The sequence below is a fragment of the Diplotaxodon limnothrissa genome, linkage group LG1 (assembly GCF_057381915.1).
Source record: "Diplotaxodon limnothrissa isolate DT_005_m linkage group LG1, D_limnothrissa_male_GT1.1, whole genome shotgun sequence".
In the NCBI taxonomy this organism is placed as follows: domain Eukaryota; kingdom Metazoa; phylum Chordata; class Actinopteri; order Cichliformes; family Cichlidae; genus Diplotaxodon; species Diplotaxodon limnothrissa.
This window is the reverse complement of record NC_140596.1, coordinates 9,079,413-9,099,298: the sequence shown is the minus strand read 5'-3', so window position 1 is coordinate 9,099,298 and position 19,886 is coordinate 9,079,413. Positions and strand designations below refer to the sequence as shown.

The 19,886-nt window shown below is 39.9% G+C and overlaps 1 protein-coding gene across 2 annotated transcripts in view; it reads left to right on the top strand.

The window, feature by feature from the left end:
• The window catches only part of LOC146639381 (transcription initiation factor TFIID subunit 4), a 107,898-nt gene that overhangs the window by 25,639 nt on the left and 62,373 nt on the right, over window positions 1–19,886 (top strand). For both annotated transcript variants that reach the window (XM_085362539.1, XM_085362611.1), the window contains 3 exons: window positions 2,690–2,765; window positions 3,845–3,959; window positions 11,041–11,210. In XM_085362539.1, the coding sequence (XP_085218665.1) occupies window positions 2,690–2,765; window positions 3,845–3,959; window positions 11,041–11,210 (361 nt within the window). The remainder of the gene's footprint in view (window positions 1–2,689; window positions 2,766–3,844; window positions 3,960–11,040; window positions 11,211–19,886) is intronic.

Here is a 19,886-nt window from a genome sequence, read left to right as displayed (position 1 = left end):
AGGGGGACTGTACCAAGAAGCAACAGCCTTACTTTTTCTTTGGTTTTTTTTACCGTTTGTCTGATTTAGTTTCCAGATTTGATTTGATTGTTTCAGTTATATTTGAAATGTTTAAATTTTTTTAATTAATATTAGCCTTTATAATCATAATACTGTAGTCGGTAGTGCCAGGAGCAGATTTAATAAGTTCAGACAAGGTATTGCAGAACAAAAACCTGGCTCAGAGTCAATGCCTTCTTTTACTTAATGTATTGAATAATATGACAATATTAGCAAAGACTAATAACATGGACCTTTCCTCTATATTTCTAATTGGTTTGGTATTTTTGTTAGTTATTTTCTGTTAGTTTTCTATCCCCAGTTTCAGATCGTGGTATAGTTTTAGTTAACTATAATAACCGCGTTGTGGATACTGAACGTGTGTTTGTGTCTGTGTGTGCAGATGTGCTTGTACATTGAGAATCATGCAACCCCACAGAGCCCAGATGTCTACAGATGGGTCAAGTGAGGTCAGACTCAGATTGGTCTGGTCCAGGCAGAGTAGTGGGCAAGCTAGAGGGGTGTCTCTTTTGTATTTCTCTCTCTCTGTTTCTCTTTCCTTCTCCCTCCTTGCATACACACACTTTCTCTCCATGCCTTTCACTGTATCTGCCCCCGCATCACCCTCTCATTTCTCTCCCTCTTTCCCTCCCTCTACCCGTTAACCGTTGAAGGGTGAAGCGAGGTAACTAGGTCAGCCCCAGGTCAATTTTAAAGCAATGTGGCGGCCGCAGTCTATGTCCAGAACATGCCTCTGGTCTCTCGCTCTCCCCTTCTCTCTCTCTCTCTCTCTTTCTCTCTCTCTCCCTCCCTCCACACACACACACACACACACACACACACACACACACACACACACACACACACACACACACACACACACACAACCGCAACATAAGCTATCACACAAAACATTAGTAAATGATCGCCGCTGGCACGTCAACAGTCTGAAACCAGAACGCTAGTTGAATTAGCCTAAAAAAAATCTGTTCATACTACAGTGTTATGGGAAAGATTTCTTGTTGTAGTAAAGTAGAGTATATAGATGTGGGCTTACATTATTTAAGGTTTCTTATTTAATTACAATTAATGCTCCAGGATATCCAATAAGCCACAATCATTTTTGGTTTTGAACCCACAACATTTGAAACAATGCTGTGTTTCAAATGTCAGGGGTTTAATTAGATAAAAAAAAGAAGTATTCTACGTTTCTAAACACATGGAGGATAGACCACTTAATAAAGACATTATTTAGAAAATCAAAATTAGATATTTTTTAAAATTTTTTATATATATATATATATATATATATATATATATATATATATATATATATATATATATATTTTGTATTGTGCCAAAAGCTATATGGGAACTAGACCATAAACTTCCTTGGGGCAAATTTTATATGAGGTGAATGGCCTTGATGAAAACTCGAGAGGTGTAAGTAGGCCGCACCACCACATACCATAACAGCTCATTCTTCATTGCAACAGTGTGCAGCGTCAGTACATGTGATGTTCTATGGATGTTTGAGCTAAGAGGTTGAAATAATATATTCTAACTTTGCTGGTCAAGTTATTGGGCATCAACAGCAAGGAAAATGAATAATTAATGAATAATAAATAGACATAAATAGTATTTTTTCTGTATTATTGTTTGAAATCTGTTTCTCTCTTTACATAAAACTAACATGTTATTCTTTAATCTAAAAAACATCTAACATTTAAGATCGCTCTAGATGTTAAATGTAGGAAATATGAATCATATGAAAGATGAGCAGTTTAGGTTTAGTGTTATTCCTTCTGCCCCTGATTCTAAAACTTCTTACCTGAGGGTTTCCCCTCTCTCTTAACTGTGTCGCCAGCTGGCCAGAGGTGCTAGCTATCTTTGCTCATTCTGAATGTATTTTTCTCCCGTTCCCCCCCTTACTCGCAGACCCCTGCAGTGGATCTCTGGGGAAAATGGCCTCTGTCTTTTTTCAGTAGCTTGAACAGTAATATAGCATGTGTCAGGGAATGGAAAACAAGGCTAAAAAATATGCAGCAAGAAGCAAACTGGTAGGAATGGATGGCTGAGCCTGAGGCTCGGCCCGTAGCTGCTACCAAGGAAGGAAGTGACTCTAATAGCCCAGCATACTCTCCCACCCCCCGCACCTTCTTCTTCTACTACTTTTTCTTCTTCTCAACTACTTTTTCACCGTGGCCTTGACTTTTTATTGCCTTTGTCTTATCTGCAAATGCAAGAAAATGTAGGTCATATACAGTGGGAGAAATCCATCCTTCTTGTGCATTTAATTTGATCTCTAGTTTCTCTGTACTGTGTGGAGATAGCCACTGTAGAATTCACCACTCTTGTATGTATTATGCATTTATTCTGTATATACTGCTGGTATTTTCACTGTGTTACAATTGAAAAGAAATCAATATACAAAACTCAAGTGGGTCTAGGTCTACAGATTATGTTTTTTTCCTATCCAACTATGACAAAAAGTTTGATTTTTCACTTTCGGTTTTGGGGATCACACAAAAATTGAGCAATGCTTTAGTAGGTGTTCAGTTTCATCCTTTTTAATTTCCATTCTTTATCTCTTCCTTCTCTCCAATTGTTTCCTTCTGAGAAATGCTACAATAAAGTTTTGCTTCCTCAGGGTGTCAAGACAGGAGGCGCTGTTGGTGGCCAGGTCCGGATGCCTGTGGTGATTACGCAGTCCATCAGAGCGCAAGGTAAGACATCTGCAGGCCTATTACAGACACATTTGATTGAATTCAATTACATGTACAATCCCCATTCTTATACCAGGCATTTGGAGGACTAAAGTATAGAAAGATGAAAGATTGAACAAACATTTCTTTATATTTTTGGAAACTTTGACTCACGGTTTTCCTCTGATTCTGTTATGCAATATTTACATCCTTCGATTAAGACACCATTGCAGGAAAAATATTCAAAGACGTTCAGCCTTAGTTTAAATGATGAACCAATAAAACAGGTTATATAGCCTAAGATGGCCATTAGTGAAACCGTAAATGTTCTCTCGGTAGGCTGAAGGATGTGTAAACAGGCAGGAACCATAGAGAGAACAGGTGTTTTTTTTGTGTGTTTTTTTTTTCCTGTCTGGTTATAAAGCCTTCTCAAACATTTGCGCTACTGCTTACTCACACTGATTCACAAACACTCTTCCCACAGAAGCCCACAAACATCGCCCCAACACCAACCGGGTGTAACGCTCCCCTAAGAGAGCTCTGTGCTCTCAAGTGGTGTGTGAAATGAGTGTATGTGTTTGTACCTGTTTGTGCTTGTGCGTTTGTGTTAGTGTGTGTGTGCGTGCGTGTGTGTACAATCGGAGGTGCATACAAATTTGATCTGCCCCCTTCCCCAAGATTGCCTGCAGTGAAAGATCTGTAGGTTGTTTTATGCCCATAAATTGGAATGCGGGGATAGTTCTAAAAATACTTTCCTGTGCCTCTTGGCTAGGAACATGCCTGTTAAAATCAAGTTTAAATTCACTCTGGCAGTCCTTGTGCCTCTCTGGAAAACGTGTCTCGGAGCAGGATGCGGTTTAGGAGTGTAAGGAAAGGCGGTGAAGTGCAGTGATATTGACAGAGCGACGCTCTCCGCACCAACCTGGGGAGAGCGACAGCCCCTCACCCTCACCCCTGTGAGGATGACAGAGACAGCTGAAGGTAGTCGTTAGACAGAATAAATATTTGATGCAGATAGAAGGGGACACTTCAATGATAACATTAAACCTTTCCTTTTTGTTTAGTGTTTTCTTCTTTGTTCCCCCCCCTTTCTTTAACAGGCACAATGGGAAAGGGAGCCATAATCCAAGCAGGCAAAAGTCCCATGGGCCTGCCTGTTCAGATCACCGGGAATCAGAAAAACAAGCTCAATGACCCCGGAGGAGGCACATTCAGGTACAACTCCTCTCGCCAGGAGAGTGACTGTGGAGCATGTTATTTGTGGCTGCCAACACATGGGGGCAGCATTTCACTAAAAAGCTTCTGCATGACTACAGGCTACACTCTCAGCTAAGGCTGTGAGTGTTTATCTGAGTCGCCTGCCTGGCCACCTGGCTGCCTGCCTGCCCGACTGGTTGATCGGTGGTCCTTTCTTCCCATGCCCACCACATAGCAGCACACTGTCAGTTAACAGATCACCCTCACGTTCGCCTTCCTCGTGTCACTGTCACAACTCATCGACAGGATTCCAAATGAGCTACCGCTTAATTTAGAAATAAGATAATTGTGCCCATATGGTTGGAATTTCTGGATGCGGTTCTGAAAATACCTTTTGGTTAAGTCAAACATACAGTATTTAGCCTGCAGCTTTCCTCTCTCTCTCTCTCTCTCTGGTCTTGTCTCTGCTTCAGCTGTGCCTTTGTCTCGAAACATAAAAGGTTCATCGCCCACATGCTGGCCTTTGCGGTCCATGTTTTGTGTGAGTCTTTATGTGTTTTATGTTTGCATACATTCCTCTATTTGTCTGTGTTTGTTTGTGTCTCTGCTTGGGTGCACATGAACATATGTGTATATTCCAGAAATCTAAGAATTTGTGTGTGTATGTGTGTGTGCATATCCAGCGTGCTTGTACACATGTATTGACAGGTGCCGGAGGTTTAGGATTGCCCCTGTGTGACTGGGACAGGGCAAGAAGAGTCTGGGTCACATGGGCCAACGGGTTCATGGTAATGGCTCCCATCTCCTGAGGGGAAAGGCAGCGCCCTGGGCTCTGATTGATAAACCAATAAATCTTTAGCTGCGTTGGTAATTAAGCTGTCAGGCTCGCTTGTTACTGGCGACCTTTTTCCCCCCTGCGGTGATCACAGGGGCCTACTACACACAAATGCACTGGTTTCAACACAAGTCCAATAACACACAGTACCACTGTCACGGAAGAATCATGTCAATGATATTTTGTAGTTTATTTTCTCTTTATCCGGGTCAGGTGACATTTTGCCTGCTCTTCATTTTATGCGTTAGACACTTTATTGTCTATATTGTGCAGTCAACCATCATTGTTTTCATCCCTTTATTTGTCTCTTTCGTTTTCTTCCAACGACGCATACACGCTGACCTTTCTCACCATCACACTGTTACTTGAAGTCACATATGACTTTTCTGACTCCGATATAGATTTAACTGTTTGATGAGTTGACCTCCGTATTGTCGAATTATCTTCATTTCTCACTGTCGCTCCTAATTTTCCACTTTACTGAAAAATGCCTGTGCGTTAAATTCTTAACTTGTTAATGTTTCGGCTGGACCTCGGTTGGTTGCTGTTGACTGAAACCTCAGTTAGAAATCGCTGTTATTTTTTTATGCTGTTACGTTTCGTACCTGAGGATATAAACATGCTGGAACAGAGCTCATTGTTACAAGGTGATCCATCTGACGCCACACTGTCTTCACACCACGTCCAGTCAGACGCGATGACTTGTGTCTGTGAACAGTCGCTGTTTTTCATGTTTACCATGCTGAAAAATGCAGACAAGTTGTTAAAAAAAAAAGTTAATTTTGAGTTCCTACAGCCTTTTAAAGACACTAATATTTAAACACCAACAGCAGGTCATTTGCATAAAATAGTCAAGTAGATCAGATTTAATTAAAAAATGTGTGCCACTGACATAATTTCAGTAATTACTTAGAAATCAAAAAAGGATTAAGACAAGTGGCCAGCACACAAAAAAGTCTAAGTGAACTAAAGTCAGGGGGAATTTGGACATAAAGCCATTTTGACTTAACTGCTTCCTTAGCAGAATTAGAGGGGTGTAGAAGGTATCTGTTGACTGTAATAAAGAAACAAAAAAACAAACAATGGTCAGTCAGCATCTCCGTGCTCTCCCCCACCCAGCCTGCACCATGTTCAGCTGCAGTCTGGGACTGATGTGTGTATGGCTGTCACTCTGAACCGCTGGTCCCAGCAGGCCAGCTGTAGCACAAACACACACATACACACTGCAGGGCTTGTGGGGTTTCCAATGTAGCTACAGCCTTCTGTGTAAGTGCTTGTGTCAGTGTGTGCGCATGTGTGTGTAGTTTACAGTACAGAGTGAAAGCAGCTGTCTCTGCGTCCCCCCCTCTACCCCTCCTCATCTCTCTGTAAACACTCGACATCCGCTGTAATCACTGGCGAGCCAGCCGAGGCCCTCAGCCCTCTGCCAACCTCCGAGCTCAGCCTCAGCCCCTCAAATCCAACCCTGTGCTTCATGGTGGACACACATCCCTGCGCATTAACGAATACTGGCATGGTTGCATAGGAAAAGACACACAGATACACATGCAAAATTAGGATCAAAAGTTTTCGTTCAGATCCAGTGGATGCAAAAGTCCACCAGCTCTTTTCCATCATGTACCAGCAAACTGACTTCATTATGCTTTGCGGTTATATCCTTTGTTGCTGTATAAATTGCTATGTGATGTGCCCGTTTTGCTAAGAAGAACTTTAAAAGTAAATTAGAACTTAAAAGTGATCTCTGAAAAATGTTGATGTTGCCACTTGTAAGCACGGCAACCACAAGATTCGATTATGTTGAGATTTGGGGGAAAAATTGACGAAGAATGAGCAGAGGTAGCTAGCACCTCTGGCCAGCTGGTGACAAAGATGTTCAAAAACTCCAAAGAAAGTGGCAGCACTCCACATAGATACAGGAACGTTTAAAATGCTACAAAATATACTTATGACTCTTAGCATTGATCAGATCGTCACCTACATCACACCATTTCCTTGCCAGGTATTTTAAGTGCTTGGGAATATTAACAGCCTGAGTGTTGTAATGAATTAATAACACTTACCCATTAAACATGAAACAATACTTGACCTGTTGTTGGTCTTTGGAAGGCTCTTAAGCCTATGCTATCATTCATTTTGGTCATTAACACATGTCCTGTCAGCTGCCCATTGAACTTAAGGCTGTTTTATGGAGAATACTTCTCCAGTGGCGCATGTCTCTCAGTGTGGGCACAACAACATGCATGGCCTGGGTGTTAGTCACAGGGATCAATCAGGGCCCCCTGCCTGGGCACAGAGACCTTTATCCACAGGGATAAAGGGGGTGGATCAGTGTGGTAGTCTTGGAGAAGGGGGAGGGGGGCGGAGGAGATCTGAATGCACCCCACACCTACACAACCTCTAAACAGCAAGTGCAATTCTCCAACCTCCTATGGCATGCCCTCGCTGAAACACAAGCTTGATGTGGAAACGACATGCATATGTATTTATGTGGCCTCTGGCTCCGAGTCCCTGAGCCAACCCAAACCAATAACTGAGAGCCTGCTCTTTAGCTTCCGTGGAAGCTAATTGCACATCTGCTTTATTAGTGCAGAGATATAGTCGGGAATATTTTGCATTTCATATCTCACTCTCTCCTTTTAATGTCAGACCTGTCTTTAGCATTCTCGTTTGATTTCAGCCTTGGTGATCTCAAATGGCCCTGAAAACAGATCATCAAAGAAAAAGGGATTACCAGAATTTTTGGATACTGGTTGATATTTTGTGTGCCGATACACAAAATGTTAACTCTGCAGATCCATTGTAAATAATTATTCAAACTACACATACATTTCCTGTAAAGAAATCCTTGGGCTATAGTGCAGCTATAGCTGTACCATCTTGATTTAAAAATAGCACTTTTTTCCTGCAGTATAAATTGGAGATCTTGACCCTATGGTATTATTTTATTTTTTATTACTCAGATAATGAGACTCCATTAGTACAGTGAATACATCTTTTTCCTTTATTCTTCTTTTATTCCAAATAAGTTAACTTTCTTTGTCATTTTTAGTCAAATTATTTGAAATAATACTACTAATAATAAAATGCTCAACTGTTAATCCATGTAATATTGACCAAAAGAATCACTGAAAACCTTTTTATGTACTGAAATTGTATGTACTTGATTTAATTCAGTGGTTCTCAAACTTTATCTCACATGCACAACTTCAGAAGCCGAAACAACACCCTACACTTCTAATTTGTAATCAATCATTAACAATAAAAATGGATCCAAGTTGACCTTCAGTGAATACAGGTTAGAATGCTGTCGTTCCCTTTGTAAATCACATTAACTCAGCTTAGTTTCATTCGATATTTTCCCCCAGTGCTCCATGCCCCACTTGGAGTGGCTCAGTGCCCACCCCACAGTTTGCTGTAATATAACGGTTCATGTAAAAGTAGCCTAGCCAGTTTTGCAGAGATTTTCTAGTCTAAGACTATGTGATGTGTTCTGCCAACATGAGATTTCGGTCTCTCTCTCTGTCTTTCTATCTTTGTCATATGCAAGAAATATATTCATCTATTCTCAACCCTGAGAAGAAAAGCTTTTCATAACCTGAACCTTTTCCCACAATGTTTTTAGTTCACCTAAAAGAAGCCAGATTAAAAAAAATGAGTAAAATATTTTTGGAACCACGAGTTCAGTGCACTACACGACTGTAATGAAATTTGGCATGGTGGTGGGTAGTTAGCACTACTACTGCCTCACACCAAGAGTTTCTTGGGTTTGAATCCACAGGTCATCTGGGGCCTTTCTGTGTGGAGTTTGTGTGTTTTTCCCTGTGGCTTTGTGGGTTCTCCCTGGGTACTCTAGCGTCTTCTCACAGTCCAAAGACATACATATTTGGTTAACTGGCAGTTCTAGGTGTGAATAGCTGTCTGTCTCATTTTAGCTTCCCAACAGACTGGTGACCTGTTCAGGGTATACCCTGCCTCTCACTCCAGCTGGGGCAGCTGGCACAGGCACCAGCCCCCTTGTGACCCTTAATTAGACAAGCAGGAGACAATGGATACATGGCTATATAAAGCAAAACCTATAATTTTATGTCCTGACGTTCAGTTTACAGAAAAGACTTATGATTATTGTCATTATCATATTATCATCACATTATTGTCATCAGGTAGAGATTTTTGCATTGGTTTTTTTGATCTCTTTGGATGCATTGATACTGAGATTTTGCTTTGGCTTTGAGTGATCTTGTGTAGTCACTTTTCCATCATGGACATTGGCCTGATGTGTAGTTTTTAGTTTTTCTTTACTTAGCTGGTTGAGTATGGCCTAAGGTGTGTGTGTGATTTTAAGCCAGGTCAAGTTATCCATAAGGACGTGATAAAGAAAGGTGCACAGCCTGAGGTGCAACACAGATCATAATCCTATGCATCCACGCTTGCGTTGGTGTGTAGATTTTCTCTGTGAAGGCTTAATTAGAGAGCTGGAGGAGAGGAGGAAAAGACGAGAGAAGGTTGAGGTGTGTAGAGTTCAGGGAGCTACTCTAATCACTCCGGTTCTCTGCTCTCTCCACTGGCTCCCAGTTGCCTTTAGGATTGATTTTAAAATCTTATTGCTGGCTTTTAAGGTTTTAAATGGTACTGCACCTTCTTACCTGTCAGAACTCCTTAGAACTTATCGCCCCAGGAGATCTTTGAGGTCAGCCGACCTGATGCTTTTAGATGTTCCCAGGTATAAATTAAAGACAAAGGGAGAGAGGGCGTTTGCTGTGGCTGCACCCAGACTGTGGAACAGTTTACCTCCTCACGTCAGACTCTCCAAAAGCCTAGAAACTTTTAAAACCGCTCTTAAAACTCACCTCTTTTCATTGGCTTTTAGAAAGGTTTAATTTATTTGTTTTATATATTTTTATTTTATTTTTATCAGCGAGGTGTTATTACGAAATTGTGTTCTATTGTATTTTTATCTGTATTTACTGTACAGCACTTTGGTCAGCCTTGGTTGTTTTTAAATGTGCTCTATAAATAAACTTGACTTGACTTGACTTGACTTTGTCAACCTCCTGCCGTGGTGTCAAGTTTCATATCGGCTCTCCGCGGCCGCAGTAAGGAGCAGGAGGGCCTCGGTGGGGTGGACTTGGCTGACGGTGTGTGCCCACACCCCGAGACGCCTGAAAGAACTCGGTGCCCCGTGCTGCACACATGTGTACGCAAAAGCACAGCAACACACACGTAAACTCTGTCGCAAACCACAACAGTGGCATGAACGTAAATGACTACGGAGGTTAGCCAGTGAGTGGCAAGAGGCCACTCTGTCTGTGTTCTGTGGTTCTTTGTTCTCTCCGTCAAAGCCACTCAGAAAATCCGCTCCTCGCTCTAGGCCAGTCCTGTAAGCACAACATGTCACTGCTCTGCTAATTCAGGCCAGGATCATAATCATTACTTGCCAAGTATAATAATTGTAAAGGAATTTTTCCCAGTGACAACTCACAAAGAAACTTGCAGCCTTTTACAGAATATGTAAACCTCTTTGAGAAAGAAACACAGTGACCATAGCACACATTCTGCATGTTTATACTCCTTTGTCTTTGCTAAACTGTAATACTGTGTAAACATAGTGAAGTCTGCATTATGACCATGAGAAATGACCAGTGCTCTGAGAAAATACATCACTGTGTGTTGCACATGATTGTGTAAATAGAGTTTGTTGACATTAGTCTATAGCCAGATTCATTGCAGCTCTTTGCCAATTCTCAGGAGCATCCTTACCGAGCAAAACACAGCTTCCAAACGCTCTTCATCTCCCTGACTCTCAAAGTGTTGACGCAAATAGACCCTGGAATGGGACTTCTGTGCCATTATGAGCAACGTATAGCCCCTTGTAACAAAACTAATGCATAATTTTGTCCAGGCAAATATCCCTGTGAAAAATCTCCTAGTTGACAATGTAATGTTAGGGCGTGAATACACAATTAAGGATAGTGCAAAATGAATTTTCCTGGTGATTTTGGAGCTAAAAAGAAGAGAAAATATTTTGAACACAGCTTCCAGTAGGAGTCAGTAGAACTGTGACAAGGGCCTCTCAAGTTTTCTGAGAGACCCTTGGAGAGCTGTAGAAATTTCACAGGCTTTACCTAAAGTAAAACTTGGACAGATGCATATTCGTCTTGTTGCACGACAAAAATGTGTTGTAAAAATGTACCACAATAAAATGCGTGTTTCCGTATTTTTTTTGTATTTTCGTATTTTTTTACCATCTACCATCTCGTCCTTCAGGGACGATGATGATATCAATGATGTGGCTTCTATGGCTGGGGTGAACCTGAATGAGGAAAGTGCCAGAATACTCGCCACCAACTCTGACCTCGTGGGAACGCAGATCCGCTCATGTAAAGACGAGGCCTTTCTTCATCCGGGGCTGCTACACCGACGAATTCAAGAAACAGGTGAATCCTGACCACTCATTGCAGAAGTGACATATAAAGACGTGCCAAATGTATTTGCCCCCTTCCTGGTTTCTTGTTTTTGCATATTTCACACACCTGACTATTTCAAACAAATTTAAATATTAGACAAAGTTAATCTGAGTAAATACAAAATGCAGTTTTTAAATAATGATTTCATTTGTTGGGAGGGGGGAAGCTATGTCATAAATTAACTGTAATTAACCATGCTTTCCGGAAAGTTGAGTACAATTTCATTATTTACACTTAGGCCCGATTACTGCCAGGAGCCTGGACAATGCCTGGACTTTAGTGCAATTGCAATGGTTGGCATGAGCTTAAAACAGGTTGCTCATGCTCAAAAACCCTCCATTGTGGCTGATTTAAGACAACTCTGCAAAGACAAGTGGGCCAGAATTCCTCCACAATGATGTCAAAGACTCAGTGCCAGTTATTACTTCATTTCAGTTCTTGCTGCCAAGGATGGCACAACTAGTTATTAGGCTTAGGGGGCAATTACTTTTATCCAATACAGCCAGGTAAGTTTGATGAACCTTTTTTCCTTAATAAATGAATCTCATCATTTAAAAACCTTATTTCCTATTTGGTCAAGTTATCTTTGTCTGACATTAAAATTTGCTTGATGATCTGAAACACGTAAGTGTGACAAAAATGGGGGAAAATAAATAAGAAATCAGGAAGGGGGCAAATACTGTTTCACAGAACTGGAGCTTTTAGGTGTTCTTAATGGCAGATAAAAATAGTTACTGATGCAGTAGGAAAATTCCTCATGTCATGTCATGATAAAAAGATTCTCTGTTGCCTTTTGTGTAAGGACCATGTTGTTTTTGTATTTATTGTGTCATCACTACAGACAGTTTTGATTTTTTTCTCCTTCTGTGGTTCAGACTGAGCATTTCTTGTTTGGCCTTGGTTTAAATTTGATACACTTAAAAATTCTTTCACCTCCTTTAATGAATTCTTCAGTGGCTGTCTGAACTCACTGGACCCCAGGCACATGCATAAATACTTTATGGGTTTGTCTTTTGAAGGCTGGCTGTCAGATTGTCCTCTGGACTAAAGGAACATAGTTTAGAGGGATGTAACTTGCCAGTGAAATTTTGAATCTTTCTCGGCTTATCAGAGTGTCAAGATCCACTAAAAGCGCACAATATTGCCTGAGCTAATCAATATAGGCGGAGAAGTCTTGCTTGTATGCAGTATCACATACGAGTGATGGTGTCTTCATGACCTCTTTTTGCTAGCGGCAATCCATTTCATTGCTTGATATATACCTAAGGCTGTAGCTGCACGGTAAAACCTGTGAAAACGTGTAATGAGCATTATTGCTCAAAATAACTGTGCCTGGCATCTTGCTCCTGTGCATCAGATCAAAAAACACACAGTATAATTCCACGTGACGGGGAGTCTAGCACCCTCATCTTGTTTTTATCTCAATTAAAGTATCTTTAGTGTAGCATGGAGGCCTGCGGGTCATGTTTCATTACGTGGACCCTTGGCATGGTTGTTATCCCGTCACCTTGGGGTAGAAGAGTTGTTTAAAAATATAAATCTTTCCTCGGGGGGGGGGGCACACAGCATGATATGGGGCAGGAGGCTAGGGCGCCCCCTGCTGGGGAAGTGGCACTTATGCAGCTTTGTTGTGTCAGTGATTGGCCCCTCCACACTCCCAGCTGACAGCAGTCCGAGGGAGGCTCCCCGAGCCTGCCAGCTCCACTCAATCAGAAAGGCTCGGCTGCTCTTCTTCCTGCAAAAGCACCAACTTTGTTCCGATTTAACATTTAGCATCCTGCAAAAAACTTAATTGTGACCTTTCCTGCCCTGGTTGCCCCCATGGAAACACTGGTTGTAGTAGCTTTCTTTCTTTTCTTTTCTTTTCTTTTCTTTTCTTTTCTTTTCTTTTCTTAGATGTCTTAATTTCCCCTTTCTAACCCCCTTTTGATGTATTTTCTGAATTGTGAATTCAAGAGGGGACTGGCTCTTTCTATCCCCTTCTTTATTTTCATCTTCATGTCTCTCCGTGTCTTGCTTCCTCTCCTCTCTCATTTATCCCCTGCAAACAAACACTTGGGCTGCCCTCGCCTCCCAAACCTGTCTCCCTTCTCTCATAACTCTCCAGGCTTGTCCTTGAGCTTGTGGTGGTGGTGGTGGTGGGGGCTGCAAAGCTAAAAAGCAGCACTCCACCCCCATCTCAGGAACCAGAACACAGGCACAGCTGGAGTTCTCTAGGAAAGCTCCTCAAAGTAATGATAGTCCACTGGTACCTTAAAGGTACACACACACACACACACACACACACACACACACACACACACACACACACACAGGGAGCCCACATTTATTGAAAATGTTTTTTGTTTTTTCATTTTTTTAAAAAGCTAAATCTTAAGATGAAATACAAATAATGTTTTGCTGGCTTATTGCCTTTTATTTGTATTTGGAATATCTATAAGTAGTATTTCCTGCTAGCTGCTAATGATCTCTAATGCTGCAAACCCATTTTAATTTCTTTTCTTTTTATCAAGAAACTTGCATACCCTGAAGTGGCTAACACAGACATGGTTGGCATTAGAGTATATTTAACCATTGAACATATCCCTGCTTAAATTCGTTTCAAATTTGTACAAAATAGTACATTTTACTAATAATACAAAAACCTTCTTAAGCAACATTACCAAATCTCTCTTTTTTTTTAGTTTGATTTATTATACAGAATATAACAGGAATGAGGTACTTATGCCAATCTGCTAAGCTTTTTAGCACTAATAGTATTTGTTTGTGATCTCTGAGAAAGAATTATCACTATCGCTACATAGGGCTGTGCGATATGACCAAAATCTCATATCCCCGATATAAGACATCTATCGTCCAATGACGATATAAATCACAAAAATGTAACATTTTCTGTAAATTCTGTGAATCTCGGGCAGCTCGACTTGCGTGAAGTGTTTCCAGCTTGGCATTGTGTACCTGGAGTCGAGTGTTTTAACGATGTATGAAACTATAAATTTTTAGACATAAGTTTTAACGGCCGCTGTTTTCTTTGTAAGTATTTATTACACAGTGTGCTGCGGGGAAAAGCCTGTTCTAACGTTTGAGTCTAAGGTTTATTTTTTTAGCACCTGACGGCTCTTTTTTGCTTCTCATCCGTAAATACTCTGCATACTCTTTCACGTGATTCAGTTTATTTTGAAAAGTCTCAACAGGATCTTGAGCTTTATTGTGAAAGGTTTATGTGGAAAATAAACAAGCGGACACGCGATGTTTTTACCACAACGCATAAAAACAGGCGCTTGTGTCTGTAGTGTGGTTATATTAAATATAAGAGAAAGAGAGAACTTTAAGAAATTAATATAGCCACTACAGTGACCATGAAAACGATGAAAAAATATTACCGTAAACAGTTTATTTTGCTACACCACGAAACAAACAATAGCGATAGATGTTTTTATGTCATCATCTTATATCGAACAGCCCTACTGCTACAACTCCTGTGGTCGTAGAAAGATTACCAGCTCTATAGAAGCCTATTGGCAAACAGCCATCTGCTCTCTTTCGCTGAACTTTTCTGATTTCTGAGTGCCAAAATGCAATTATGTGTTATTAAATATAACATGAAGTTAGCTTTGTAAATGATAGACCTCAATAATTGCAATAAAACAAAGCATGCTGTATCATCTATTTCTTATGTTGTTAGCCAAATGAAGGTGCCGTGTCCTTTGTTTTGACATTGAGCACTGCCCTTGACTGGTGATGTAGCTACATCCATCTTTTATATCAGTGTATAGTTGAGCTGAACTAAGATATTGGTTGACCAGTGTTATTGGATGGATACTACATGCTAATACTGTCCAACTTGTCCAGTATAACAGGGTTTCTCTGTAATTTTCTTACTAGTTAGTGAAATACTTTGCTGAAAAGAATTAACGATTCTTTGTCCCATTTGTTTTTTCGGCTCTGCACCTGCTTCATAAGAGGAGGAGAGAAGACTATCTTAAACTCCTTGGCTTTTGTAGTACAGTGTTCAGACTTTGCTTTTGTGACTAATTGTTTCTCGTTTGCTGTAAGAATTTGCTTTGGTCTTTTCTTGGCATAACATCAAGCATATGTAGAATGGGTGTGCCTGTAACAGGAAAGTGACTCTGCATGATGGCATCTCTGTCATTTGAAAATGGAGTGGTCCTTGTTGTGGTCTTACTTAAATACTGACTCATGACGTGCAGTAGAGAAGTTTTTTTCTGACTTTGTAGTGGTCAGTTATGGTCAATGGATGCTGAAATAAATATCAAAACCAGTTATGGAAACTTGTTGTGTATTTTGAGAAGGAATGGCATAGTTGCAATTATTTTAGATATAAACTACAACAGATGGGACTTGTCCATTTTCACTGCCAGGTACTTTTCAGGGAGACTCTTTTTCCAATCAATACCAGCAAGTTTCACAGGAACTAAAAAATCCAAGTATCATTGCAGATTGAGTCTCATCATGAGATTTCACTATGTCTGTTGTTTTAAAAAGTATTTGGCAGCTGAATAAACAACTTTCAATTAGCCAAATTATTTGGGTTTTTTTATTTATCAGTTTTTTATTTATCAGAGTTGACATGTAATACATGCAGATTTAGCGATGAAGAACACAAATATGTAAATGGTAGCCTGTAGGATTAACTTTGGTTTACTGACTAGTAAACTCTAAAAACTGACTTTTACTGTGTCATGTAAATAAAAGTGGGGGGGAAAAGCCAAGGACAGTTGGTCACCTGGTGGGGTCTGAAGTCAGTGTAGCATGTTATTTTATTTATTTTTTTAAACAAATATTCTTTCAGTTAAACCAGCTCCAACAGGGAGTTTAGGTGTATACCATTTGTTTGCAGTTAGATTTCTTGCCATCTGGACTTTTGTTACGGAGCCACTCAGGGGACTCATAAGTTTTGAACACAATATTGATGTGTCATCATCTTGTGATGGTTTTTAAACTTTTAGCAGAATTGTAGACCTGTTATTTTTTTATGTGTGGTTTACCTTTTTGCTTATCTTGTGTATACTAATATGTTACTCATATGCACACATAGGAATTTTAGCAATGTGTCAATGCAGACAAGAAAGAAAAAGACTGCTTGCAAGGAAACATGGTTGGTGGTTAAAACAAATTTAATAAATAAATATTAAAAAATCAGTTTTATGTCTTTTCCTAAACAAATTTTTGGTGGAACACATTGTGAATTCAGAGAAAGTTTTGAAGAAGAATTTCTAAGGTTTTAAAAACCACAGCACTCCGAGAAACCGGCTGCATTTATGCTAAGTTAGGCAATTACACAATCTTGGATATACTTGAGTTTTGAGTTTTTAAAACATCCTGTTTCACAGACAGCTTCTATTTTGACAATATCTGTTTATAAATTTAATTTTCTCCAGATAGAGGCATTGGAGGTAATGTCAGAGGTAATGTCACCTTGTAGAATCTATATATCAGTTTTCAATATAAATGTTTAGTTCTTTATTTCACTGAACAACACTGCCATCATTAGTGTCAGTAGTTTGGCAAAAAAAAATCATACACAAGGTAGCTTAAATGAGTTGAATTAACCACGCAACTGGAAGTGTTACAGTCTTTGGTGCTTGTCTTTTTATTCTTAATGCTATTTTAGTCAGAATTAAACGAAATGTTATAGCAGATCATTAGTCGTTTTCTCGCTGTTTTACATGCTTTTTCTAGGTGAAGAATAATGATCTGTATCAAGTTGAAGAATATGTTTTTGTTCTCTCTCTGCGGCTAAGTCTCTTAAACTTTGTCTGAAATATTAATGTCCCTGATAGATTGCATTTTTTAGGGAGCAGGAGCCTATTAGCGTTTTTCTTTGACCTTGTGACTTTGCCACATGTATTGCCACTGTAATTATAAGGCTAACAGGGCTCCTTCCATCCGTTTCAAAGCTTTAGCTGCTGAGAAGTGTATGTATTGTTCAGCTGATTTAAATAATTGGTGTGGTTTACTTAAAAGGGTGCCAGAGAGAAAATTATGTTAATGGAATAATTTAAAAGGAAGTTGGAAACAGATAGTAACCCTACCAAAGTCTGTCCTCCTCTCTTTTGTTATGACTTCAGATGAGTTTTGCTCCAAGGAAACTAAATTATCCTTCTATGAAAAGAGATGGTCAATGTCGTTTACACACTTGAAGGAGCTTAGCTGGTAAAGCCACTTGAGAATTTGCATTAAGACTGTGAAACAAATTAACTTTTCTGTGCAATGAGTCTTCTTTCTGGGAGTTAATTGCACATACTAATCCAGACAGTTTTTCTGTATGAATGTGTAAGTACAGTGGGTGTATATGTGTGCATAAGTGAAGGTACTCAATGGAGTTTGTGGTCATCTGTTGATGTGCTTTTACTTCTTGACTTCTTTGGGAGGGGTGTGTGAGCTTGTGCACTGGATCTGAAAAGTATTCACAGCATTTCATTTGTTCCAAATGTTGTCATGTTACAGCCTTAATCCAAAATAGATTATAATCACTTTTCACCAAATATCCCATAATGACCAAGTAAAAAGTGAGGTTTGAAATTCTTGCAAATTTATTAAAAATACTAAACATAAATATAACATGTACGTACATATTTACATCCTTTGCACAATACTTTGTTGAAGCACCATCGGCAGCTAATACAGTTTCAAGTGTTTTAAGCTTGGCGCTACAAGCTTAGCAAACCTGTTTTTAAGCAGCTTCTCCCATTCGCCTTTGCAGGATCTCGCAAGCTCAGGCAGGTTGGATGGGGAGTGTTGGTGCAAAGCCAGTTTCAGATCTCTGCAGAGATGTTCAATCGTGTTCAAGTCAAGGGCTCTGGCTAGCCCACTCAAGGACATTTACAGGCTGGTGCCAAAGCCCCCTTTTGTTTTTGGCTGTGTGCTTAGGGTAACTGTTAAAAGGTGAACCTCTGAGGTCCAGAGGGCTCTGGAGCAGGTTATTTTGTGTAGGGATGGTGTTGGCCGGGTGATGAGTGATACCTGGATTCCACTAGACATGACACTTAGCATTCAGTCCAAAGAGTTTCTCGTGGTCTGAGAGTCCTTCAGGTAGCTTTTGGCAAACTCCAAGCGGATTGTCATTGGGCTTTTGCTGAGGAATGGCTTCCATCTGGCCACTCTACCGTACAGACCTGATTGGTGGAGGGCTGCAGAAATTATTGTCCTTTTGAACTGTTCTCCACTCTCCACAGAACAATGCTGGAGCTCTGTTAGAGTGACCATTGGATTCTAGGTCACCTCCCTCTCTCTTTTAAGGCCCTTCTACCACCATTGCTCAGATTGGCCAGCCGGTCATTTCAAACTTCTTCCATTTATTCATGACTGAGGCCATTCCCATATGGAAAAGATATATATAAATCTTATAAAGTTTGTATCTGTCTTGTGTGAAACTTGTATGAAAAGCATATAAGTGTGAAAACAGATATAAGATCCCTTGAAAAATTATATAATGAAACTTGTATGTTTTGGATACTTACTAAAACAATGTATGAAAGTAATGCGAAAGTGGCCACTTTCATGAGTAAATCATGTAAGCCTTATATGATTTACTCATGAAAGTGGCCACTTTCATGAGTAATCACATATAAGTTTTTACTATTTCTTTTCCGTATGGGTTGCGCTCATTGTGACCTTAAATGCTGGAGAAGTTTTTCTGTACCCTTTCTGAGATCTTTGCCTTGATATAATGCTGTGTCCGAGGTCTACAGACATTTCCTTGGACTTCATGCTCTTTTGTGCTTTGACATGCACTGTGAGCTATATGACCTTATATAGGCATGTGTGTCTTTCCAAATCATTTCCAGACAACTGATTTTATCTCAGGTGAACTTCAATCAAGTTTTAGAAACATCTGATAAAATATCAGTGGAAACAGGATGGACCTGTATGTATATGTTATATATTTGTTTTTTATTTTTAATAAATCTGTACATCAAACAAACTTTTTTTCCCTTTCTCATTGTGGGATATTGTATTTATAATTTTGAGGTGAAAAGTTAATTATTCCATTTCAGAATAAGGCTGTAATATGACAAACTGTAGAATAAGTGAAGCATTGTGAATATTTTACAGATGCACTGTATGTGTTTTAATTCTACCTGCTTATCTGCTGCTTTTCTTAAGTCTTAGCAGCAATTTAAGTGACGATATAACAGTGACTTATGACCTGTTTTATAACATTAACCCTTGTATGGTGTTCGGGTCTGTGAGACCCGTTTTCAGTTTTTTTCAAAAGAAAAATTAAACAATTAATTATTTTTTCAACCTGAAATTCATTGGCTTTGGCTTATTTTCTGTGAAGAGCATGAATCTGAACAAATTTTCAATGACCTCATACTGTACCTCCCCCCACGCATTTACATTACATACAAGGTGTTCGGGTCCACTGGACCCAGGTCTAATAAAAGTGTTGAAAGTGTAGGTCCTGTGTTCCCACACTCTGTCTTCCTTCTTTCTGGTGCTGCTGATAGTGTTTTCTTCCCCTCCCGCTCCCGCACAAAGTTGCAACATTGTTGAAAATTCAACTATCAACACCGTCTGCTCTTACATTCCCACACATTTTACCCTCTTTCTTTAGGGATCCAAATTTTATTTTCTCATACCCTGTCCCACCTGCAAATTAGGGGCATAATACTATAA